General features: G+C 60.7%; 4 protein-coding genes across 4 annotated transcripts; 3 read left to right on the plus strand and 1 right to left on the minus strand.

The window, feature by feature from the left end:
- The first annotated feature begins 39 nt into the window (after positions 1–39).
- On the plus strand, positions 40–2285 carry PHPT1 (phosphohistidine phosphatase 1). Its single transcript, XM_014057585.2, has 3 exons — positions 40–219; positions 442–566; positions 1293–2285. Exons 1-3 carry the CDS (start codon positions 75–77, stop codon positions 1383–1385), a joined length of 363 nt encoding a protein of 120 aa, XP_013913060.2. The 5' UTR covers positions 40–74; the 3' UTR covers positions 1386–2285.
- Positions 2286–2350: 65 nt separating this feature from the next.
- On the plus strand, positions 2351–14453 carry MAMDC4 (MAM domain containing 4). The gene is made up of 29 exons (XM_087704834.1): positions 2351–3101; positions 3735–3842; positions 4245–4415; positions 4647–4772; positions 4914–5059; positions 5141–5225; positions 5586–5708; positions 5879–6022; positions 6578–6678; positions 7542–7700; positions 7829–7922; positions 8164–8316; positions 8535–8624; positions 8752–8877; positions 8966–9096; positions 9227–9332; positions 9498–9626; positions 9999–10151; positions 10652–10782; positions 11246–11456; positions 11686–11823; positions 11996–12132; positions 12242–12335; positions 12682–12819; positions 13115–13249; positions 13355–13482; positions 13737–13851; positions 13937–14121; positions 14326–14453. Exons 1-29 carry the CDS (start codon positions 3050–3052, stop codon positions 14371–14373), a joined length of 3657 nt encoding a protein of 1218 aa, XP_087560960.1. The 5' UTR covers positions 2351–3049; the 3' UTR covers positions 14374–14453.
- A 603-nt stretch (positions 14454–15056) lies between these two features.
- EDF1 (endothelial differentiation related factor 1) lies at positions 15057–16713 on the minus strand. Its single transcript, XM_014057584.2, has 5 exons — positions 16544–16713; positions 16069–16120; positions 15759–15919; positions 15568–15661; positions 15057–15332 (listed from the first exon to the last, which is right to left on the minus strand). The coding sequence occupies exons 1-5, from the start codon at positions 16619–16621 to the stop codon at positions 15271–15273; spliced, it is 447 nt and encodes a 148-aa protein (XP_013913059.1). The 5' UTR covers positions 16622–16713; the 3' UTR covers positions 15057–15270.
- Positions 16714–17852: 1139 nt separating this feature from the next.
- TRAF2 (TNF receptor associated factor 2) lies at positions 17853–24837 on the plus strand. The gene is made up of 11 exons (XM_014057558.2): positions 17853–18139; positions 18709–18929; positions 19663–19741; positions 20161–20259; positions 21790–21951; positions 22232–22306; positions 22586–22660; positions 22802–23161; positions 23380–23557; positions 23707–23855; positions 24019–24837. Exons 2-11 carry the CDS (start codon positions 18742–18744, stop codon positions 24235–24237), a joined length of 1584 nt encoding a protein of 527 aa, XP_013913033.1. The 5' UTR covers positions 17853–18139; positions 18709–18741; the 3' UTR covers positions 24238–24837.
- Positions 24838–24917: the final 80 nt, after the last annotated feature.

The raw sequence follows: 24917 nt of genomic DNA on the forward strand, positions 1-24917 counted from the left end.
AACAGTCGCGGCTGCCGCGCCTCGATTGGTGCACCGGCGAATGCGCGCGCAGGAGCTTCCAAGCCGGGGCGGCGATGGCGGACGGGGAGCTGGGCGGCGTCCCTGACGCGCTCATCGACTCGGACGGCGTCTTCAAGTACGTTTTGATCCGCGTGGAGCCCGCGGGCCCCGGGCCCGGCAAGGACATCATCCGCGGACACGCCTGGGCCGAATACCACGGTAGGTGCGCCCGGCGGGCGGGGCCGCGAGTGGGAGGGGCCTCGAGGAGGGCTGTGGGAGGGCGGAGCTCCGTTGCCAAGCAACCGGCTGCCATCCTTGCCCCGCCTCCTCCCCATCCTGGCGCCCGCGGGCACCATTCGGACAGAGGAGGGTCTCGGGGTCTCCTCCTGGCCGGCTCCCTCCGCCCGCTCGCCCAGCGCTCCCTCTGCTCTTCCCCCGCAGCCGACATCTTCGATCAAGCGGCCGAGGAGCTGGAGAAGCGGGGCTTCCGCTGCCGGTGCCTGGGGGGCGGCCGCATCTCCCACCAGAGCGGCGCCAAGAAGATCCACGTCTATGGCTACTCCGTGGTAAGGAGCCCGCGGGGGCTGCGGGTGGGCGGGCGTCACTTCCTGCCTGCCTGCTAGCGGGGCCCTGAGTAGGGGGCACCCCGAGCCATCCAGCGCAACCCCCCTGGTTCTGCCATGGCTCTTCCTCTTGGAGGTGCTCTTCCTTGCGGCTTCTGCCGGACTTGGCTCCCTCCACGAGAGGTGGGGATGGGTGGGTTGGGGGCCTGGGAGGAGAGAAGAGGCCTCCCTTCCGGGCCCAAGGAGAGTTCTGGAGCCTCCTCAGTCTTCTCTGGCAAGGAAGGCTAAACACGCAGAGGCCCTTCAGTCTCTCCCCCCAGGGTTTCCTTCCCGGCTCCTTTGAGCCCCCCCCCCCACTTTCCCAGAACCCCCCCCCCCCAACAGCCTCCCTCTTATTCCCACTTTTTCCCATTAGCAGCAGGGAAACAGGAAGGCTGGCAAGTCCTTTGGGACAGGATCATTTTTCCTCCCGGAAGGATCCCTTTGGGGGGCAGAGGGGGACACAGCCAGGATAGGGAAGGTCGAGGGGCCTCTGCTTGGGGGAAACCCCTCACTGTGCAGGACGGTGTAAAAAAGATTCAGAGACTCGTCCAGATAGGGCAGAGCTGGGATCTCAACTGAGCAGCAGCTTCACTGGCTCCATTGGCCAAAGATGCTAAGCCTGCCGTGCCTCTGGTCTCTTACAAGGCACCGTGTGCGCTCAGAGTAATGTGGCCGTGCTTTTTACAGGGTTTTGGCCGAGCAAAACATGCCATTGCCACAGAGAAGCTGAAGGCCAGGTATCCCGATTACGAAGTCACCTGGGCCGATGAAGGCTACTGACCACTGCCTTCAAGAGTTCACCTTTGCGACCGAACAGCAGCAAGCGGGAACAGATGCAGGAGGCCGCATGTTGAACACCTGCCGGCCTCTGGATCTGTGCACTGGACTGTCCTGTGATCAAACCTCTTGTGCGTTGGTAGAAGGAAATAAATGATTGCGCTCGCTGCCTAAGATGTCACGCTCCCTCACGCATCTCCCTGGATCCACTTGCTTCCCGCGGTGTCTTTTGACTAAGAGAAACAGCGGTGAAGGGAGGAATATAGTTTTGTGTTTGTGTGGACTGGGAAAAACGCAGAGGAAGCAGCTGAAGTAATAAGCCTGGGTACCTGCACTGTTTAGAATGCAAACTCGCAAAGATCGTCTTCGTCCGCTTGCAACGATGCTTCCGCTTCGCCTGCACACAAAGCAGCAGGGTTCCCCTTGCAGCTTTAAGTTGCTTTGCTGTCTTGATAACTGTAGCCAGTAGGTTTCTTTTTCTCCTGGAAATCACAGTAAATGTAACCTCCTCGTGTAACATGCTAGAAAGGGAAGTCCCGTGGCCCTGGTCTGGGCCTGGTCCAAACTGCATGCCGAGGAGGGCTTTTTCTCCGCCGTCTCCTGTCCATCCAGCATGGAAACATGGATTTCTTTGGCAGTTCAGGGCAAAGCAGTGCTTAGGCTTCTCCTGCTAATGCCCTGCCGACGAGATTTCTGGACAGCGTTCAAGTCTGCAAGATCTTCCCTGGAGATTATGACTTGATTGCACGAAGTCCAAGGGCGCCTTCACGGAAATGAGGTTGGATTTCTTGCATGTGAGAGCAACAAAGCTCTTGTGAAACCTCACTTTCTTGGAAAGAAGGTTTTGCAATCTGTCGCAGTCTGGTTCTCGGGGTGTATTTAAATAAAAGAGTGTACAACTTGTGACTGATCTGAACGGGAGACAAATGTTCACATTCCTGCTGGATAGCAAGGTGACTTAAGAGTCCTTCATTCTTTTCCATCCGAACAGCTGCCTGGCAGTTAATAGCACCTCTGTCACTGGCACACAATAAAAACATAAACCGCTTCCCAGCAAGAGGCTGGAAGAACTCTGTGGGCTGAGGAAGAGCCTCCCGGCAGCCCATTCTCAGCAAAGGGGCTCCAGGATGACATGCCAATGTTGCCCAGCCCAGAATTCGCCTGAAGAGCCCTTTCTCCCATTCCTGGGGCAGGCAGCGACCAAGCCGGAGCTGAGGTTAGATCAGGAAGGGCCCGGTGGTCGATGACATCTCCTTTGCCTTATTAAAAGGCTGGTAGAAGCAGCCAGTGATCAAACCCCTTTGCCCATAACAAGGGAAGGAAGCTGAGACTTGGTGGAGCAGGGGCACAAGGGCATTGCTTTGCTTGGCAGATTGGTCCACAGCTGCCGCGCTCTGCTTTTATTGCTCCAAGAAAGGGCCCAGGCCGTTGGGGCCCTCTCCCCACAGAAGATGGGTGTGAGCATCCTGCTCGTGTCCCCCTCCCTGTGGCCAGTCCCCACCCTGTGCCTGGGCTGTGCTTCCCTCCTGCTCAGCCCCTGCCGCGTGTCTCGGAAGGAAGGTGATCAGGGAGGTTGAAGTCCAGGCACATTATTGCTGGAGCAGCCTTCCCTCCTCCTCGTCCTTCCGAGCCGGGCAGACTTCATCTTGCTGCTAGGCAGGCCCAGGATGCCGGGGTCCTGGGGGCTGCTGTCCTTCCTGCTCTTGCAGATGCTGATGGGTGAGTTTCAGAGGAGGAGGCCACCCCGTTGCTAGGGCGGCATGGAAAGATCCTGATTCAAAGGGGGAAGAACGGAGCTTTGGTTAGGGGGAACCGAAGGAAGGAAGGAGCCAGCCTGAACACCTGCTCCTACTGGGCCCATTTTATGCCTGCTGGAAAGTTCAAAGCCTTTCCTGTGTTTTGAAATGTGCCCTTTGGGCTGTGCTTGTGTTTGCTTAAGATGCAAGAAAAGTGGTTCCTTGTAGATAGTAAACATTTTCTTGGCTTCTCCGTGGGCTGGCATTTCCCCCTAAACTCTGTCCGTTGACACCTTGGTAGGTTTGGGGGGGGGGGGGGGAAGAGTCAGAGGTTTTATCTCCAACCCTGAGAATTGATTTACACTGAATATTCAGTTCTCTTACTTTCTGCATTTGGGTCCGAGCTGCTCCCTGAACTCTTGGGTGCAAATTCCCTAAACGGGATCGTTAGCATCCCCCCTTCCCCCCTGCGGTCTCCACGGTGCAAGCTTTTGCTTGACCAACCTGGTTTATGTCCCGCTCTCGGAGCCACGGAGGAGAGCCAGAGGGGGAGCAGGAGGACCAGTAGATCCTCTCTGGGAGCCACCCATTTGGGGTTTCTCTCTTTGTCTCCTAGTTGGGCTTCCGTTTTATGTCCAGGCTGTGTTTGTCAACCGATGTGGGAGTTCAAGGGTGTGTGATTTTGTGTGTGACTGCTGGGATTGTTCAGATGAAAACCAGTGTGGTGAGTGGCTCTCCTTTCGGTTCCTTCCGGAGGAATTTAAGGCAAAATTTCAGCAGCAAAAAAAGTTGGAAGTAGCCGCTGCCTATCGAAAGCAGAAGGGCTCCTTAAATCCTCCTCCACCAGTCCCAACACATCCCTGACCACCCTGGAGTGGATTCCGATGGGAAAAACAGGATCAGTTCCAGGCCATTCCTGGCTATGAAATCCTGCCCTTGAATTGTTGTGGCTTGAAGTCACTGTTCAAACCCCAAGAAAGGCAGCCCCAAGCCCCCTCCCCCCTCCTCCCTCCCCACAGCAGCTCCTTTGGGATCCCCTGGCCCTTCTTGGCCAGCCCCCTGTTGGCAGGGGCAGGAGAGGCTCCTTGGAGGGGGGTTGGACCGCTGGCTCTTCCCCTCCACCCAGGCTATCAGACGGCGTCGGCTCGGGGGGCTCCCTCCACCTGCAGCTTTGAAGGCACCACGTGTGGCTGGGAGGACATCAGTACCACAGCCTACCGGTGGGACCCCGCCCAGGCCAGCATCTCCCCCTGGGGGCTGGAGCCCCCTTTCGACCACACGCTGGGCACGGATTCCGGTAACTGGTTCTGCTGGGGGGAGGGGCACAGGAGCTGGAAATCCTTGGTGAGGCTCTTCTTGGGGGGGAGGGGGAGAGGAGTCTTCCTCGCCTAGAAGGCCTGGAGTTGAAGCAGTGCCAGAGGGGTGCCCTGTGCTGGGGGCACCCCGTTTTTCCTCTTACTCTTCGGGCCGCTGTGTGAGTGCCGCTCTCCCTGCTTCCTCTGAGTGCCTCCGTTGCCCTCCGGTGCAGGCTGGTACATGGCGGTTACAAAGGAGAGAGCGAAGCCCTCGGCCACGGCCCGGCTGCGGTCCCCCCTGTTGCGAGGAGCAGCTGCTTCCTGCGAGATCCGAGCTTGGTATCTCCTGTGGGGCTCAGGTAGGCTGAGGGAGAACCAGCAGTGGGACGGGCCAGTGCCTTGCATGATCCCCCACCCCCATATCCACCCAGAGTGAGACGAAGCCTCCTCTCTCCTCCTCCTGGCTCTGCCGTCTCATGGAGATGCTCCTTTGAATCCAGGTCTTAACGAGACGCAGCAGCCTCTCCTGACCTTGGAGCTGAGCCAGGGAAACCACACCGTCCGCCTGTGGCAAAGCCCTCCAGGTGGCACCCACTCCTGGCAGGAGCTGGTGGCCTACACCGGTCACATCCCGGGCAACTTCCAGGTACCCGAACCCCCGAGCCCAGCCCTGTCTCCGACGGACGGGAGCTCCCCAGCCTCACCTAGAGCCTTTCCCTCCTGGCAGGTCACCTTCTCCTCCACCCAGGGCTTCTCCTCCTCTGCACAGCTGGCGCTGGATGATGTGGAATTCAGGAATTGCGGCCTCCCACGTAAATGGGGGGGGGGGATGTGGAGCGTTTCCCCTTCCTTCCTTCCTTCCTGGCCTCTCTGCAGCCTCCGTTTCCCCCTGGAAGGAGGCCCCGTGGGATGCTGTACCTGCCATCTGCAAGCCACTCCTTTGCTTTCCCACGGGCCATACAGGCTGGGGAGGATGGGACTTGGGTTCCAGCACATCTAGTGGTAGGAGAGGCAGGCAGAGAGGCAATGGATCGCTGCAGCCGGTCCCCAAGGGGGGATTTGCCTATGAATGGAGCAGGGCCAACGCAGCCTAAAGGGGCAGGAAGCCCCCACAGCACAGAGGCCTCCACCTGATCCTTAGGCTCACCCAGCCCCTTTCCCATCCCTCCTAGCTCCCCAGGCGTGTGGCGCAGAGGCCTTCCGCTGCCAGCAGGGCAGCTGCATCGCCATAGACCGGGTGTGTGACGGCACCGCAGACTGCAGGGGTGGTGAGGATGAAGCCCAGGATGAATGTGGTGAGCACTGGAGGTGTGAGAGGGAGGGGGGGGCAGGCTCCCCTCCGTTTGGCCTTTGTGGCCCAGAGCTGCTGGGAGGGAGTTTCATCCTGAAGCCGGATCTGCCGCTCTTCGGATGGCCCCGTGGCCTGAGAAGGGCCGGTGAGGGTGTCTCTCTCTCGCCCCCGTAGCCTCCTCCACAGTGTGCTCCTTCGAGGAGGACTGGTGCCAGTGGACCCCCAACACGACTCTTCCCTGGCTGAGGAACTCCAGCCTCCATCTGGCCTCTCCGTCTCTCGGGCCCTGGAGGGATCACAGCACCAACAGCCGGGAAGGTGAGTTTAGGCAGGTAGCAAGGAAGCCGGAAGGGCCGTCTGAGGATGCAGCCTCGTTTCAGAATGGCTTCGGCTGCAGGAGGCACCTCTGGGCTTTTTAGGGTCTCGGCTGCCCTTTGAGCTTATTCCAGGAGAAACATCTCCCCCCCCCCCCCAAAAAAAAAACACACTTTCCCTGGCTGCTTTCTGCCTGGAGGGAGTTTGTAATTTTACTCAATCACGGCAGATCAGTGAGGCCATAAAAATCCGCAGCCCCACCCCGAGCAGTAAATTTAGCCCCCTCCTCCCAGCTTCCTGCCCTGAGAGAGCCCTGTGGCTCTGGCGGTCCGTGGGAGGGGGCTGCCAAAGGGGAAGGGCATGGGGGAGGCGCTCCGGCCCCTCTTGCTGGCTTCTGTGCTTGGAGCCTATTTGTCCCCTGGCTCCGTGTCCCGGTCAAGGTAGACGATTCTGCTCTGGATTTAGCCGCCCTCCTGGAGGGGGAAAAAAAGCCCAGACCCCTCCCGGCAGAGTTAATGTTTCCAAGGCTCCCTGCATTGCTTGCTCCGTCCGTTGCAGGCTTCTTCGTGTATGTGGAGGCCCAGAAGCCGGAGCTGCACGAGGGAAGAGCTTGGCTGAGCAGCCCAACGCTAGCCTCGGACACCAACCAGTCCTGCTATGTGAGTGACCTGAGCCACAGCTGGACAGGCTCTTCTCTGGCCGAGGGCCTTGGAGGTTTCCCTCTGCTTGTGGTCATAGCAGCCCCTTTGCCTCTCTCTCTTTTTCTTTATAAAATTCTTTTATTAGTTTAATTACAAACAAAAACACACACAAAAAATCATCATCTTTCATTACATCTTGTAGAAAGCGTATCCATTGGTCACAAGTACATTTCGTGCGTTCTGTCCACAATCACATATATGCCATTCAGTTTAAATTGTATATGTTAAAAATTTATATATTTTACTATCACCATACCACAATTTTCATTAAATTAAGATTTCAAAAACACAGCCACCTGCTGGCATTTTTCCCCCCTTCCCCCAGTTCCAATTAATATGCCATATATTTATATCTTTATAACATATTCTAAAAAAAAATAAAGTCAATTAGTAGGACATCTTATATTTCCTCTCTCTAACATATCTTTGTTATTATTATAGTTAACTAAGGGTCATTTACATTTTTCTCTCCTCTCCAGATACGGAAAAAGCAACAATCTCCAAACAACAATCTATTAATATGTGTTAACAAAATGACCATTTAAAATCTAAGATAATCTAAAGAAAAAAGAAAAAAAATATTGACATTTCTAATTAATAATCACCAATAATAGCAACCCCCCTTCCCCCTCTCTCTTGAATCCCCCTCTGACTCTGGGGATCTTCCCCCAGAAGGAGACCTCTGAGTGGCTTCCCAGAAGCCTTGGTCACCCACAGCCCCCCCCCTCCGCCCTTTGGAGTTGCTTGGAGATGAAAGGGAGGCTGGGGTGCCCCTCCTTCCCTCCCTCCTATCCAGTGCTTTTGGCTGGCTTTCTCCCCAGCTGGTTCTCTACCTCCACCTGCGTGGCTCAAGCGGCAACAGCCTTAATGTCTACATCCAGACGCCAGAAGATTTGCAGCTGGTCTGGAGCCGCACGGGAGACCTGGGCAATTACTGGTTCCGGGAGAAAGTGGATGTCGTGAACCAAAAGGAGTTCAAGGTAGACGAAGCCCGGAGGCCCTGGGGCCAGGTGCCCCAACCTGCCAGGGGGAGCTGGCTGGCACGGGCAGTGGGAGGCCCCAGGCTCTGGCCCCGACCCTGCATCGATCCCCTGGGTTTTTCTCCCAGATTGTCCTGGAGGGCAGGATTGGAAGTGGGCAGGAAGGCAGCATCGCTCTGGACGACCTTCATCTGTCTCCTGGCTGCAGGATGGTGCCGGGCAGTGAGTAGGAGAAGCAGGATGGCCGGCTGAGCAGCGGCTGAAGCCCCGTCCTCTGCTTCTTGGTCAGCTAGGCCCCCTCCTGCTCTTGCGGGAAGCCCCAGGAGGAGCAAGGCCGTCTCAGACGGGCTCACAAATTGCCTGACCAAGGGAAATGGGGGGCTCTTGAAAGGCCTGTTTTACCTGATCCCCCCGGGAAGCCCTTTGGCCTTGCACTGAGGTCTTGGTGTCCGGTCCTTTCCAGCCCCGCCCGTGACTCCTGCGCCCGTGCGGGAGCCCTCCAGCCCTTGCCCCCCGGGGCAGTTTGCGTGTGACCAGGGCAAGCGATGCCTCGACCTCCAGCTGCTCTGTAACTTCAAGGCCGAGTGCAAAGACGCCTCCGACGAGCAGCAGTGCGGTAAGGGACGGAGGAGCCCTTTCTGCCTGGGTGGGCTTTGGAAAAAAGCTGTGGCTTCTTGTGCAGGGATGTTTGAAAAGGCCAGAAGGGGCTCCGGCCTTCCCAGTGGGGACCCCTGAGCCTCTTCCCCCCCCACTCCCAGCTCCTGAAGGGGGCTGTGTGGCCTCTCAGTTAATGCCTGCCCCTTGAGATGCAAATCGCGATGCCTTCCCCTCCAGGAGGGACCGATTTTGCCAAGGGCCCCGGGGGCTGGATGGACATCAGCGTGGGCCGCCTGCAATGGACCACCAGCCGCCTCAGTTCTGTGGGTAAGAGGGTCTCAGGAACATGGCCCCACCAGGTTAGAAGTGGGGCTCGGGCTATGCCACGGAGGAGAGGGTGGTAGCCGTCTTTTGGGCGACTCGGGCCCACCATTGTTCTCTTCCTCCTCCTCAGGGCCGGTTCTGAGTCTGCAGGGGGCCCCTGGGCAAATGTTCTCCATGGCACGGGCTGCTACCCCCGTGTTGGGCCCTTCTGGCTTAGGCTGTGTGCTGCAGATGGACTTCACCGCGGGCCCAGAAGGTATGGGCGCTGCCTTTCTCCCCTTGGTGCAGCCAAATGCTGCCCAGCACTGAAGCCACCGCCTGCTTCTCTCCTCCCCATCCTGCAGGCTTCCTCGCCCTTGCCATTGCCGATGGGAGCCTGGGCACCCGCTGGTGGGCTTGGCTTGCCAAGAGCAATGGGACCGCTTCCTGGGCAGAAGCCACGGTGCGCCTGGGCGCAAGGAAGAGGCCCTTCCAGGTAGGGGTCTGTCTCCCGTTCCTTCAGGGTGGGTGGGGCCTGGGGCGAAGGCCGAGGGGAGGCTGCCTCTTGGGGTGCAGCTGGAAGAAATGCTGCAGGTGAAGCCCTTGTCCTGTTTCTCTTTCCTCAGCTTGAGCTGCTTGCCAGGGCTGATCTTGATGGCCCCTGGGGGGCCCTGCCACTTGCGGTCAGCAATATCTCCTTTGTGAACTGCAGTGCTGAAGCCCCAGCCTCAGGTACCAACCCCTGCCTGCCCTGCCCCTTCGGTCTATAGGGATGAGACCTTGCGCTGCAGGCTTTGAGGAAAATGGGGTGGGGGCGCATTCTTTGCCTCTTATGTTGGCTGCTGCTGATCTGGGAAAGACCCCCAGCCACAGCCTTGCTGCTTCTTCTCCCTCCAGCCCCCCAGGCAGGGCTCTCCTGCAATTTTGAGACCGGCTGGTGCAGCTGGTCTTTGGAGCAGAACGATGGCTTTGAATGGAGGCTGAGCAGAAGCCGGAGAGGGGCTGCGGACCACACCACAGGCACAGGTAGAGCCACGGAGCGGCCGTTGCCTGGCTGGCATAAGGAGCCTGGCTGGCACGGCTGGCTGACTTTGAAGCCGTGGGGTGGGGGTGGGGACTCTGCTTGTGCCAGGAACAGGTGATCAAGCCCCGGAATGACCTTTGGTTTCCTCTGGCTCAACATGATGCTCCAGAAATCAGACGCCCTTTAGAAAGATGCGGGAGCCAAAGAGGCCCCCGTCTAATTCACAACTCCCGCAAGCTGCCTCTCTCCTCAAGAAAGCTCAAAGTCATGGACTAGTCTTGCCTGACATCAGCGGGGAAGAGAAAAGACCAGAAGGGGAGCCACTGGGAGGCAGCCATGGAGCCCCTCTGCAGCTCCCCTCTCTTCCCCAACAGGCTCCTTCCTCCTTGCGGAGCCTGGTGAGGCCTGGAACCCAGGCAGGCGCGCCCGGCTCATCTCTGCTCCCCAGGCGGCAGCTGCTGCCTCTTCTGCCGCTGTGGAGGCCTCCTGCCTTTCCTTCTGGTACCGCATGGAAGGACCCCAGATTGGTAAGCCTCCAGGCTCCCCCTGCAGGAGCTGCTGCCTCTGCCAACCCTCCAGAGAGGAGGAAAGCGGCTAGGAGTGGAGGGGCAGGCGGGGGGGGGGGGCTGTCAGATTGCAGCCAGGCAGTTCTAGCCCCACATTAGAAGAAGCCTGCAGATGGGCGGGGGGGGGTACTAGTGGCCCCCTCCCCTCCCATCTTAACAGTCTTCGCTCCGTCTTGTGCAGAAGGCTGCCAGGTGAGCGAGGGCTGCCCAAGGGAGGCCCTCGCTCTCCAGCCTGCCTCCTTTCTGAGCTGTGTTGCAGGGCTTCAATCTTCCGTTTGCCGATCTTCTCTGATCGGAGGCTCCATGATCTTCCGGCGAGCCTCCTGCGCGTGAAGACAGCATCCTGAGCGACTTCTCCAGCCCGAAAGAACGGCTGTGTGCTGCGTGACACCTCTGGGTTGGCACTCTTCAGAGCATTTGCACGCCCAGCACAGACCCACTGGGGGGATTTGGTTTTGCAGGGACCCTGGCCCTGAAAGTGAAGGCGGCTGGAGAACCGGAGCGGGTGCTTTGGACCAGGAGGGGCAGCCACGGGGCAGTTTGGCATCAAGCCTCCTCCTCCATTTCCCCCAAGCCTGGCCAGAATTACCAGGTAAAGAGAGCCTAACCCTAAGCCCCTCCCAGAGCACGGTGCTGATCCTGGGAATGTTGGAAAGCTGCTCCTTAGAGGAGTCAGGCAGATGCGGCCTCTCCTTGTCAGCCGGGCAGCTGCTCACACACCACCATGTCCCTTGAGGATAGGTTAGGACAGCCTGCCCTCGTCCGGCTCCAGCTTTCGATTGAAGCCAGCTTCTGGGGCATCCCCTGTGCCCTCCCTGCAGCCCCAAAATAAATAACCCCCTTTCCGTATCGAGGAAGCAGGAAGCAGAGTAGAATCTGGACGGGTCAGAGTCCCGTCTGGATAGGTTTCTTCCCCGGATTAGAATAGATTTCCCTGCACCCTTGAAAGCCTTCCTCGGATTCCAGGGGGCCTCATTTTTTCCTTACGCCCTGAGGGCTAGAAACCTGTCAATAGTTCTAGCTCTCTGAAGGGGCTTTTGCCGCCTGTCCTGCAGATGATCTTTGAGGCTCTTCGGGACGGCTTCCTGGGCAGCATAGCTTTGGATGACCTCACGGTGACCCCTGGGGACTGCCCGGCCCAGAGGCACTGCTCCTTCGAGGCCGACGAATGCAGCTTCTCAGCCGCCAAGCAGCAAGCGTGGCAGCGGCAGAGTGGCGCCGGGGGCGGGGGCCCTCCCGTGGATCACACCCTGGGCGAGCCGAGAGGTAGCAGGCAGCAGGGTGCCTCTTTTGGTCCCTGGGGAGGGCGGGGCTTCGAAGCCCCCCAGGGAGACCTGAGAAACTCTTTGGGGCTCCTGCGGATGAGAGACGCCAGGTGTGGGGCCAAATTATAGCCTGGCTCAGGAAGGGAGAGGTAGCAGGTGCTTCCCTCCTAGCAGGTGCCAACCTTGGAGATCTTATTTTGGCCCTTCACTGTTTCCCCCATCCCCCCCAGGGCATTACCTGATCCTCCGCACTGGTGCAGACCGCCTCCCTTTGGGCCAGGTGACCGTCCTGCGCTCTCGCGCCTTTCCTCCTCTGCTGCGCACCCACTGTGTCTCCTTTTGGTACCACCTAAACGGCAGTGAGCCAGGTAAGCAGGCGGTGGCGCCATCTGCACTCTTGGGTGCAAGAGCCTGATTGATGGTGCCAAGAGGCCTAAGACCTCAACTCCCTTCCGGCCCCCTACAAGTACCACTGGCACTGCCCATCCCCAGAGACATTTGGGCTCTGGACTCTCCTGCCCTGTTGGTTGCTCCCCATAGGATCCTTGACTGCTTACGTGAAGGAGGAAGAGGGGAAGGAAGAGGGAGCGGAGGCAGGGATGCTCAGCCCAGACCCGACACAGGGGGCAGCCTGGCGGTACGGCAGCTTTGTGGCAAAAGTCCGCAGGAGATGGCAGGTGGGCACGGTGGCTTTTTTGAACCCGAGCTGAATGTCTGGCTTGCCTGGAAACTGTCTGAGCTGGCCGGCCACGAGCCTCTTACGCCACCAGTGTCTTCCGTGTACAGGTGGCCTTCACGGTGACAGGCGCTGGTGGAGAGCCAACCTCTTACATCGCCCTTGATGACATCTCTGTGAAGGAAGGCAACTGCTCTGAACCAGGTGAGGGTCACTTGAGTCTCTCTCACCGGCTCCCGTTTCCCCTCTTTCAGAAAGAAAAAGGAACGTCATGGGCACAGATGGGGAGGGGGCCCCATCTGGAAGCACACCAGGCCAGAGCCTGGTTTCCTTTCTACTTGGAAATGTGGTTGGGGGGTAGTGGTGGGATTCAAATAATTTAAGAACCGGTTCTCTGCTCTCATGATTTCTTCCAACAACCAGTTCACCAAACTGCTCAGAAACTTAACAACCGGTTCTCCCGAAGGGGTGCGAATTGGCTGAATCCCACCACTGTTGGGGAGGGGGGGGAGCCAAGGTCCAAGGTAACCGTGGGGTCCTTTCGGCCCAGGCTCTTGTGACTTCGAGTCAGGTCCCTGTGGCTGGAGCAAGCCTCAAGGAGACGGCTACAGCTGGGACTGGAAGGAAGCAGCCACGCCGTTGCGCTCCCCATCTCCCGAGGAAGACCACACCCTCGGCACCAGGGCAGGTCAGCACTCAGTCCCTGGGCTCCCACGAGAGGGGCGTCTGCTGAGCCAGCAAAGGGGCTGCAAGGAGGAGGAGGAGTTGGGGGGGGGGGGGGCTCCAGTTTGATGGGAATTGATCAAGCTTGCCTAAGTTTTGGGCTCTGACAATCCTCCTTATTTCAGGAGTTATTCAATAATCCTGACACAAGGAAACTGAAGGGAAATTTAAGTGGCTTAAATTCCCCCAGAAGAGCCGTAACTCTGCAGGAGGAGGCCTGGCCCACATTTCCTTCCTGCTGTTCACCTTTTCCTTTGTAGGTCACTATGCCTACGTTGACCTGGCAGTGCTGAGCTTGGGGAAGACCGCTGCACGCCTGGCGAGCGAGCCCCTGGCACCCACCACGGGCTCCTGCCTGAGCTTCCACTACCACATGGACTTCCTTGGCCACAGCTGTAAGTCAGGCGGAGGAGTCTGGTGGGAGAGGGAGGAGTCTGGTGCTCTGAGGCAGAGGGCAGAGAGAGGGTCTCCATGCTGACCTCCCCCCCTTGCATTGCCAGCTCCTGCAGAGCTCAGAGTGAGGCTGACTGGGGCGCAGGGAGAAAGGGTCATCTGGAGCGCCAGAGGCCATCAGAGCCGGACCTGGATGAACAGAACGCTCCTGGTGACCAGCCCCGTGGAGTTCCAGGTAGCCTGGATTCAGCCTGGCCCCGAAGGAAGAGGTCTTGGTACCCGGCCTTTGAGCCCCAGGCATCTGCCTCCCCTTGCCACACCCCTCGCACTGCCTCTTCTGAATTAGGGGCCTCACCGCACCCCATATCGCGACGTTGCATGCAGTCTTTGGATGGGTCTCTTGGGCCCTCCATGAATCCCAGCCCTGCCTCTTCCCTGCCTCTTGCGGGTCGTGTCCTTCTGAGCCCAGCGCAGCTCTCTTCCCTTCAGATCGTCCTGGAGGCCAGCAGCGGAGCCTGGGAAAGCTCAGGGGTGATTGCGCTGGACGATCTCCACTACACAGCTGGGCCGGACTGTGCCTCTCCCCAGGCAGGCCCAGCGGAAGGTCAGGTCCTCTGCAAAGTCACAGCTGCGGGGCGATCCCTGCGGGGGCCACCCTCAGCTCTCACTGTTCCTTTTCACCTTGGCAGAGAGCAGCAGCAGCAGCAGCAGCTCTCTCCCAGTGTCGACCATCGCTGGGGTGGCTGGTGGGGTGACCATCCTGTTGCTGCTGATCGCGGCCGCCTATTGCCTGTGGAAGAGGAGGGGCAGTGGGGAAAGGATGGAGGAGGAAGACGGCAACGGGCCCAGTTTTGACAACATCACATTTCGAGATGTAAGGGCTGGGGGGGGGGGGGGATGTGGCCCTCTGGTCTCCAGCCAGGCTACCTTGAACTGGGATGGGTGGCTGGGTGGGAGCTTCCTTTTGACCCTCCAAGCAGACCGTCTCCTCCCTCGAGGGAGGCAGTCTGTGCGGCTTCTCCTCAGGGTCTTGGCTGCGAGCTAAGGCCAGCCCATCTCTGCTGCCCTTGGCTTCCAGGACAGAATCATCCTGCCCCAGATGGCTCCTGACCCAGCAACGTCCTAGGCCGGCCCCTGCCTTCCCTGCATCGGCCTCTGGCTCCGGAGGGACACCCGCAGCGACTGCAATAAAGGGGGCATCCTTGAGACACGGCTTGAGTCAGTCTCTCTTCTTGACCAGAGATAGGCAGACACCAAGGTCGGAACGTCCCACCTGTGGCTGCTCAGAAAGCATTTCACCCCCCCCCAAGGAAATTAAAACGAACCCACTCCCAATAGGAGTGCCAGACACAGGAACACTGGGGTTGAATCTCTTGTGTGAACCCACTGGGATTCCAAGGACTCCTTACTCAGGTGGTCCTGCCTTCAAGGGCCACAAACAGCCCCCCTCCCCCCAAAACCTCAATCAGCACCCCCAAATAAGGTACTTCCTTCCCTCTCTCTGCTGGAAAGAGCCTGGTGGGCGACTGTCGGGTGTGTGTGTGTGTGAGAGAGAGAGAAGGCCTGGACTTTCCCCCCAAAACTATCAGTTGGAGAAACATCTCCAAATGAAACACAAATGCAGGTGGTTGAAAGTCTAGATGAAAGCAGCTGCTGCGAAGGGCCCGAAGCAACCCTGACCGCTCTCCACCGTCATGGCCCCCTCCCCCTGAAACCGAGCCAGGAGAGCCAGCCTTGCTTCTTGGCACTCCTCCCCCTCCAAAAAGGCCCCGGGTGCTTCAGATCTTCCCCAAAGACGACGACGACAACTTTTATTTCGTGCCCCTGGCAGATTCAGATGCTTTTATTAGGATTTGGATACTTTTAAAAAGGAAAGCAGGAATGTCGGCTGTGAGAGATGCGTTGATTCACAACGGGGTTGAGATTTTGGAGGTTTCAGGCCGGCAGAGAGACCCTGGCCACGCCAGAGGAGCCCACGGCCGGGCGAGATCAGTCGGGGCAAACTGATTTCGAGGCTTTGTCATCACTTCCCTTTGGGGGCCTTTTCGAGGGGCCGGCCGATGTCCCGCCCTCGCAGCTTAAGGCCTGCAAAAGAGCAAACGGGCAGGAAGAGACTCAGTCGGGGACAGGCATTGGGGCAGCCTGGGGAGGATCTTGGCCGGCTGTGAAAGCACCTGCTGCTGCTGCCATCACAGGGGAGGCCTTGGGGAGCTCCTGCACCGTCATATGTGACCTGGTGTGCTGATGCCAAGCGGGGCATGAAGCTGGGCGCAGCTCAGCCCCACAGAGGCGGGTGGTGTGTTGTGGGTCTGGCACTCACCGATGGCCCTCTCGATCTTGCCCAGCACCTGGTTGTTGGGGATGGCCTTTCCGGACTCATAGTCTGCGATGACCTGGGGCTTCTCGTTGATTTTCTGCAGGGGGAGAGCCAGGCAGCTGCATGGAGCAGGAGGGACTGGTGGGGACGGGGCTTCACCCGGCCCCGGCCCTTCCGCCCTGCCGGCTGCTTACCGTGGCCAGGTCCTTCTGGGTCAGGCCGTTGTTCTGCCGGCCCTGCTGGATGACCTTGCCCACCTCCAGCGGGACCCGGTCGTGGTGCAGCTCCTCGGTCTCGCGGTCCAGCTTGGCCGTGTTCTTGGTGATCGAGTGCTGCTTGTTCTGCCCTGCGGCCCCTGCGGGGGAAGGAGCGGCGGCGGCGGCGGTTGGGGAAGGGGCCTTGCCTCGGAGGGGCTCCGGCCGCCCGCCCCCCGCCCGGGAAGGAGCCGGAGCGGCCTGGTTCAAGAGGGCGCCCTGGGCCCGCTCGCCCGCCGGCCACACCTACACTTTTTGGAGGTCTCCACGTCTTCACCTTTCCTCTGCGCCGTCAGCACAGCCTGGAGAGCAACGGGAGCGTTACCGGCCCGTGGAAGGAGGCGACCCCGCCTTCTCCTCCGCCGGGCGCCTCCGGGAAAGCTGCGGGCCAGCCGAGCCCCCAGCCCGCAGGGGCCCTTCTCTCTTGGCCGGCAGGGGGCGCCCTGCGGCCTCTCCGGCCCGGAACAAGGGAAAGGCGAGACGCGGCCCCTCCGCGGATCCCGTTCCGGGCCGGCGGGGTCTTCACCGCCGACCACGAGCCGGAAGCAGCCCCACCATGGTGGAGAGGAAGGCCCGGGAGACGCCGCGACCGGAGCCCCTGGAAAGAAGGGCTGGGTGGGCGTGGCTCCCGATAGATAGACGTGGGCTCTACGCAGGCACTCCTCCCACCGGGAGCTGGGCGGGGAGTGAAGAAGGTGCGCAGGCGCACTCCTGCCTAGCCTCACCTGCTTCGATTTGGCTTGAGCCGCGCTGGGCCCCTTCTTGCGCAGCACCGTCACCGTGTCCCAGTCGCTCTCCGCCATGGCGTCTCTGGTTCCTGCCTGCGCTTCTGCCGCCGCCTCTTCGCTGCTCAACCTCCGCAATAGGCCGTCCCTCTCCCCGTTCCCTCCCTCATCCCGTTTTTCCCTCGCGAGGGCGGAGCGCGCGGCGCCCTCATTGGGCCGTCCCGTCGCCACTCGAGGCCGAAATCTCAACGAGATTGGCTGAGGAGTAAGACTCCTCCCCTTCGATGGGGGCTCACGACGTCACAATAACTGTCACGCCTCCACACCGTCTGTTTTCGAGTCCTTTAATAGATCAGCTCTTTTGTCGATCAAGGCTCTCCGTCCTAGGATTGGCTGAGAGAAGGGAGTTTTCTGCAAGACCGTCCCTGGGAATTCTCCCAGAAACCCCTTCGTAATAGGTCGTACATCAAGCCGTTCATGATGTTGTCGTACGATTGGCTGGAATGACAAGAGGCGGTCCCCCTCCTCTTCAGAAGAAGGTGCAATAATCGGAAAGCGATGACAGCCGTCAGACTCTTTCTCAGGAGCATGCGCAGAAGGCGCCTGGCCGGCCGGTCAATGTCTTACGCAAGAATCCAATTTTCCAGGGAAACTTCGCTTCTTCGGAATGACGCCCCGCCTGTCACCGCCGGACCGTCTCTGCCCTCCCTCCCTGCAGGGATCGGCCCAGGACGGCGTACCATGAGGATTGGGGTTAGGGTACCTCAGCGACTCAACTCTTTTCTCTCAGCCGCGATTTAAGCTGCAGCCCCCCGAAAGGCGGATGAACCGTCGCGAACAACGAAGCTTCCTCTGGGCAGGGAAGGGCCGCTCCGCTCTGGGGAACCGAGGCGACATGGAAGCGTTCCGGTCGGAGGCATCCGATCCCGGCCCCGAGGCGTGAGCCGCCGCCACCGGCAGCACCCTCGGCGAGGGACGCGGAGTTACCTCAGGAGCGCCCTTCCCGATCGCCGGGCAACTCCGCCGGGGCCACGCCCCAGCGCCAATAGCATCGAAGGGCGGAGCCCGGGGGCGGGACTTCGGAGGCGCCCGGACGAAGGCAAATGGGCGGAGCTTAGGGAACTTCCGGTCGGTGTTTGGGTGGCCGGGCGCCGCTGCGGGTGAGCGGGGGGGGGGGGGCGAGCGCCGCGGTCGCAGAGCGGGTCTCTCCGTGGGGGTGCGGGGGGTTCCCCGGGCACTGACGGCAGGCACGCCGGGCTTCCCCCGCAGGGGCCCGGGAAGGGCGGGGGGCGTCGGGCGGGCTCCGCGGGCGGCACGTGGCTCCGGCCCCTCGGCGGCTTCCAGGGGCTTTCCAGAGGCGGCTCCTCCCCCTGCCTGGCCCGGCCGAAGGAGCCGCGGGCGGGGGAGGGCTGGCCGGGGTGATGCCCGCTGCGGATCCGGGGCGGCGTCGGCGGGGACCGAGAAGCCGGGGAGCCCCTCCGCCCAGCCGGACGGTTCCCCGACGGGCCCCCCCAGATGCGCTGCCCCGGCCCTCCGGTGGCTGCGGCTCCCTTCGGGGCCTTGGGGCGGTGAAGGCGCTCCGGACTCCGGCTGTAGGTAGGTGGGAGGGCGGCTCTCCCGGAGCCTTTGAGCCTCTGCCGGGGCGGCCCCGGACAGCGCAGCGGAGGCTCCGCTTCGCCCCGCTGGGTTCCCTGCCAAAAGAGTGCCTTGCGGGGCTTGAGGCGGAGGGAAGGCCAGCGAAGCTCCAGCCAGGCCGAGGAAAGCAGTCCGGCCGGTGCGGAAGCGGCCGATGCAGCCCCCGGAGGCGGAGGGTTGGAGACGAGAGGAACTGGGGGCCTCGGGGGCTGGGAAGGGGCGCCCTGGGGCCGGAGAGGAGACGCGGCCTGCTTTGAGGGAGGGTCCTGGGGGCCACAGAACGAGGCAAGAGCTCTAAGGGGGGGAGAATGCCCTTGGAGCTGCTGCAATCGTCCACCTCTCTATGCCCAGCCTGGGGACTGACTGAGAAGCTGCCATGGATGATGGGTGGCAGCCTACAGATGGCTGAGCCGCTTCCACCATTGCCCAGCCAGGAGCAGGGCCGCCCCCCCACCAGGGGGTCAGTTGGGGATCAGGAAGCTGGTTTTAAGGTGGAGCTGAACTGTGGCCTTGTTCTTCCTTCCTTCCAGGGTTGTGAAAGCCAGGCACAGCGGCTGGTTCACATGGCATCGGCCAGTGCAACCCCTCCGGGCTCTTTGGAGGTGAACCAGCCGGGCTTCCCCAAGGAGATTCTGGGCACTGAGCTGGTGGTCAAGTACCTGTGTTCAGAGTGCCGGAACATTTTGCGGCGGCCATTCCAAGCCCAGTGTGGCCATCGCTACTGCTCCTTTTGCTTGAAGAAAATCCTCAGGTCTCTTTGCCTTGCTTTGCTTGAACCTCCTCCCTCACACACCCTTTGCGGGGGGAGGAAGCGTGCTGGGTCTCAAGCGCTCCCCCCCCCCCAAAGGACTGATTCTATGCTGGCAGAGGCCACCCTCTCCCCAAACGCCTCACCCCTTGCCAAGAGCCCCAGGGGAACGGAGTCCTCCCGTGGCTGACAGCTCAGCCGGCTTTGGCTCTTGATGCCTTCCACGGTGGGAAAGATCTCTCAGGATCGCCCCACCTGCAGTTTCGCCTGCTTAGGTCCGAACCAAATTCTCACCCCAAAAAGAAACTGCTATGCCTTTGTCATTAACTCTTCACCTCCATCCCTCTGCCAGGAAGGAAGGAAGCCAGCCTTGGCAGCAAGGAGAGCGTTAATTGTACCTGGGATAGGCAGGTGTAATTGGGGATTATTCCTATGGCTTCAGGGTTTGTGATATGGAGGGCATCAGCTGCACACCTCAGGATCAGTCAGGGTTCTTCCTGGCTATAAGCAATTCCCACCTGGAAGCAGTTCTCCCTTGTGGGGGTGGCCAACAGCTGTGCCATCAATTGGAGCCAAGGAAGGCCAAGGACACATACTCAGAGACCCCCTGAATGATGTCAGGGCAAAATGCAGCCCCGTTCCTAGCCGAGGTGGCTGGTCTTGCTGGGGAAAGGTCTGCCTGGTTGACCTGGGAGGGTCTCGGGGTTGTTCTCATGGCCCTCCTCTTCCCCGCCAGCTCAGGGCCCCAGAAGTGTGCAGCCTGCCTTCAAGAGGGGTTGTATGAAGAAGGCGCCTCCATCTTGGAAGCAGGGGTGGTAAGTGCAGCCCCCCTGGAGGGGAGTTTTGTCCAGCTGTCCTTCCAGGAAGCTCAGGGTGGACGGGCGGCTGAGTCAGATGGGGGGGGGCTTTGAAGTGAAGGCGAAGGGATGTTCCCCGTCCCTCCCTCTCTTCCGGAGGCTTCCCTTTGAGGCACCTCTGTGCAAATTCTTGGCATTCCAAGGGGCTGCGGTCACAGCCTCCCAGGAACTGGGACAGGCGTGAAGAGCGGCGGCTGCTTCCTCCATCCCGATCAGGAATGGTTTCAGTTGGGTTGAGTGCCCACGCCTTGCCCTCTCCCAGCAAAACTTCCCAGTTGGGCTGGCTTGGGCACGGATTGTGACAGAATCAGCAGCCGCTCCCGTGGGCCTTCCTTGGCATCTCCGTGCTTAACCCTTCCCTTTTTTGCCCCTTTGAGGCTTTCCCAGATAACGCAGCTCGGCGGGAAGTGGAGAGCCTGCCGGCCATCTGTCCCCACCAAGGTTGCACGTGGAGAGGCACCATCAAAGAATATGAGGTAAAGACCCCAGGAAGAAGCCTCCTCTGAGCAGGGGGCTCGGTGGGGAAGGCTGGGGAATCGGCCCTTCCTTATCTGGAAGGAGAAGGGGCTTTGGTCGGAGGGCCAGAGCCTACTGGGGCACCATCCCCTGCTCCAAGGTACCTTGGGGCACCCCGAGGCTTCTCTTGCCTGGTCTGGGCTGTCTGGGGCCAGAGTGAGTCTTCCATGCAAATTTGCTGCTTGTCCTTCTCCCTCCCCCCCATGTCCAGAAGCTTCCCTCCCCCCAGTGCTCTGGCTCTAAATTGCTCTGGGCAGGGGAGATGGAAGGGTCCGGGGGTGAGTTTGTGGCCAAAGACTGAAGCCCACCTCCTCTCCCTGAAGAAGCTCCTCATCTCCCCCCCTCTGCCATGAGCCATGTGGCCCAGTGGAGCTCTGTGGATGGGCAAAACCCCTTCTCCAGCCCCTTCTCCCCATGGAGAAGCAAGGACTAGAGACCCCAGTTAGGCGCCTGTCTTGGCTGTGGCTGCAGCTGGGCTGCGTGCTTTGAATGTCAAGAGCTTCCAGCTTGGAAAGTCCCTGGTGGAAGCCTGCAGAGTGACACCCACTGGAAAGTCCCTAAAATATTGCTGGCTACTCAACCGCAGAGGACGGGGCCTGCTGGCAGCGCCAAGAGCGCCTCTGCTCCAGCCTTGGTCCCCGGGCAGCTTCTCCTGCCTGTCACCCGACACCAGCAGAGAGCAGCCGCCCCCACTTTTGACCGCCGGCTGCCTTCTGGCGCCGCTTTTACTTTCTCTAGGGGGAGGGGGGGGCACTGCAGACTTGGTTCTGGAAAGCGAAAGTGCTTCCCAGCTGCTTTCGGCCCTTTGAAGAGCCGCAGAGCCTTCTAAGGTGCCTGCAAGAGCCTCGGCTGCATCTCTGCTGCCAGATGTGCGGCTTTCTGGCTCGGCTGGAGGGAGCTGCCTCTCTGCGAAGGGCCACTCCAGCACTCCAAGATCCGACTTGGGAGGAGAGGAGTTTTCTCCAGTCAGTTTCCAGGCGCTCTGACTTCAGTGAGGGGCTGGAATATCCCAGGCAGGCAGGCCACCCAACTCCCCTCTGTTTGGTTCTTACTTAGCCCAGCCAGAATATGCAGAGTCCACCTGCCTCTTTGCAATAGCAGCTTGCATGCTTCAGCCTCCCCCCTGCCCTCCAAATTTCTGCAGGGTTCCTATCTGAAGCAGAGCAATGGGCCTGCCTCCCCCCTGGCTGCCTCCCTCCCAGGGTGTTGAGTTTGCAAACACACCAAGTTGTCAAGGCCATTAAAATTTATCTAGAGAATTGGAAAATAAACACGAGCCCCAGCAAGAACAAGCTGGGTGGCCTCGAACGGCTCCTCTCCACCGCCATCAAATCGATTGCAGGCATTCAGCACCACGGGGCTTTTGTGCCCCTTCCCTTCGGAGTGAGTTTGCAGGCTCCACGAGTGAGCCGGCTTTCCTGAGGCCCTCGGAGGGGCCCCGGTGGCGAGGGCCTTCCGGGGGTGCTGAAAGGCCGGTCCTTCTGCCGCAGAGCTGCCACGAGGGGAGCTGCCCGGCCATGCTGGTGGCCTGTCCTGCGTGTCACGACCTGGTCAGGCTGGGCGAGAAGGAGCAGCACGTGGAGCAGGAGTGTCCCGAGAGGAGCCTCAGCTGCGAACACTGCCAAGCTCCTTTCCACTTCTCTGAGAGCAAGGTAAGGGCCTGGGCTGCCCCCCTCCCACCCCCGAGAGCCGCCCTGTGGAAAGCCAGGTGCAGCATTGCAGCAGCTGCACTCAAAACCTCCCCAATGCAGAGCACAAAGGAGCGGCCTTCGTTTTGGTTGCTCCGGTGCCCTTTCCCAGGCAGGGTAGGGCTCTGCCTGCCTTCCTTCCGGGCAGCCTAGACGCCGAGTGCCAGCTGTGGGAGGCCAGCACTCTCCTGGAGGAGGAGAGGTGGGGCAGAAGGTGGGCTAACTGGCAGCTTTGTTTGGCCAGGCCCACGAGGCAGTGTGCCCCAAACATCCCCTGGCTTGCGAGGGCTGCGGAAAGAAGATGATCCCCCGGGAGAAGGTGAGCAGGGAAGCCCTTTTGCTCTAGCTCCCCAACAAAGGGGCCTTGGGACGGCCACGTTTCTACTCCATGGTGGGGCAAGGGCAGTGACCTGGCCTACCCAAACGGCCCCTATCTCCACCAGCAGAGGAGGCTGCCTGGCTCAGACCCTGGAGGGAAGAGGGCAGCCTGGTGCTTTTGAGATGCCCCCCCCCCCAAATCAGCCCTTGAAAAGACACCTGGTGGTGGGTGAGGGGATGGGCCTCCCGCTCCTTTTGAAGCTGCTCTTCTCTCCCGCAGTTCCTGGAACACGTCAAGAGCTGCAGCAAATCTAGAGCCCCCTGCAGATTCCAGCCGGTCGGCTGCACCCACCTGGTATGGCTGCTCTGGCCTTCAAAGCAGGGAGGGGGAGGAGGGCGCTGGAGCCGCTTGGACAGCATCCCCGTGTCTTGGTGGCCCCCATGAGCCGAGCCCCCTTGGCCCACCTGACTCCCCTGCTCTTCCTGGCCTTCGCAGATGGAGAACGAGAAGCTCCCCGAGCACGAGAGGAGCCACCTGGGAGAGCACCTCTACATGCTGCTGAGCTTCGTGCTGAGCTTGGGCTCCGCATCCAGCAAGCTGGAGCCCCTGCTGAACCGCCTCTCGGCGGAGGCCGGCTGCGTCCTGGCGGGGGCCAGGCCCCTGGTTCCGGAGGCGGAGCTGCCCAGCTCCCTAGAGCTGCTGGGGAAATGCGAGGCCCTGGAGAGGAAGACGGTCACGTTCGAGAACATCGTCTGCGTGCTGAACCGGGAGGTGGAGAAGGTGTCGCTCGTGGCCGAGGCCGCCAACCGCCAGCACCAGCTTGACCAGGAGAAGATCGAGGCCCTCAGCGCTAAGGTGGGACGGGGGTTGGCGACTCCCTGCTGGCGAGACATGCAGGGGTGTGGGAGGGGGGCGTTCAGAGCGGGAGCTGGTCTCGCTTCCTGGCCTGGGCAAAGCAGAAGAGGAAGGGGTCGCTTTGGGTGGCCTGGGGGGGTGGGTGGCCTGGGCTCAGCTTCAGGGCTCCGCACGGACCCCTTGCGAGGCTGAGCCCCGGTTGTGCCTTCCTGGCCCAGGTGCGGCAGCTGGAGAGGAGCATCGCCTTGAAGGACCTGGCCCTGGCCGAGATGGAGCACACCATCCAGGAGATGGAGGCGGCCTCCTACGACGGCATCTTCATCTGGAAGATTTCGGACTTTGCCAGGAAGCGGCAGGAGGCAGTGGCGGGGCGCTCTCCGGCCATCTTCTCCCCAGGTGGGGAAAGCCCCCCCGGGAACACGCAGGCTCTGATCTTGGGTGGGCAGGGTGGGTCAGAGGGCCCAACAGGGGCAGGGCGAGCTGAAGGAAAGGGCCCGCGTCCCGCGTGGCTTGCTTCCCACTGACTTCCTGCTCTGCTTGGCCAGCCTTCTACACCAGCAAGTATGGCTACAAGATGTGCCTGCGGATCTACCTCAATGGGGACGGCACCGGGCGTGGCAGCCACCTGTCGCTCTTCTTTGTGGTAATGAAAGGGCCCAACGACTCCCTGCTGCGCTGGCCTTTCAACCAGAAGGTAGGGCCCGGGGGGGGGGGGGGGAGGGCGCACTGGGTGGGAACCCTCGGCTTCTGAAGCTTCATGCAAGACCAACCCCAACCCCAGGGAGGCCCCCCCCTGGGGTTTCCCCAGGAACAGAGGCCAAGGGGGAGGCTACTACCAGGTTCCGTCTCCCCTGTAGGTCACCCTGATGCTGCTGGACCAGAATAACCGCGAACATGTCATTGACGCCTTCCGGCCCGACGTGACCTCCAACTCCTTCCAGCGGCCCATCAGCGACATGAACATTGCCAGTGGCTGCCCCCTCTTCTGCCCCATCTCTAAGATGGAGGCCAAGAACTCCTACGTGCGCGACGACTCCCTCTTCATTAAAGCCATAGTAGACCTCACGGGCCTTTAACGCCTTGCCCACTAGGGGTCTCGGAGCACGGGGCTGCCCTGGGTAACGAGGGTCTGGCGGACCTTCTTTTAGCCTTGGACGGCCCCCTGGCCTTGGGGAGCGGCTGGGAGGCCCAGGTGGGCCCTGAAGGTCCCTCTGCAGCTCCTCCCCTGCCTTGGATTGCCGTTGGAGGAACGGGAGGGGTGGCCGCTGCCTAGGCGACAAAGGGGATGGAGAGTGGCTGGGCGCCCAAAGGAAGAGCCAGCAGCTGCTGGGGGCAGTCTGGCCGGGGACTTTTAGGGGCTGCTGACTGTGTCCACTCCCAGGCGATCCCCCTGCCAATCCCATTCTCTGGGCAGCGGCCGGGAAAGTCGCTCCAGCAGAGGTGGAGGAAGGACGGAAGGGTTCACAGGCAGAGGGGAGCTGGGGGGTGGGAGGGGGAGTCTTCCTCCGGTGTTCCCATCAAGAGAGACCTGGGAAATTGCTCCACCCCCTTCTTCTCCACTGGGGGGGGGGGAGGGGGCACTCTGAGGAGGAGCGATCAGAGTGGATTTGGATTGTCCTGCTGAAACGTTCTTCCCCGGGCAAGTGAGAAAGCCGAATAAAACATTATAGAGGCGAGCCCCGTTTTGCTCATCTTTGGGGCGAGGGGGTGCTGGGCTTCCCCTAAGCAAGCCAGGGAAGATGCCTCTCTTGGCCCC

The sequence above is a fragment of the Thamnophis sirtalis genome, unplaced genomic scaffold (assembly GCF_051295495.1).
Source record: "Thamnophis sirtalis isolate CommonGarterSnake01/CBP01778 unplaced genomic scaffold, rThaSir2_p1.2 scaffold_2, whole genome shotgun sequence".
Taxonomy (NCBI): domain Eukaryota; kingdom Metazoa; phylum Chordata; class Lepidosauria; order Squamata; family Natricidae; genus Thamnophis; species Thamnophis sirtalis.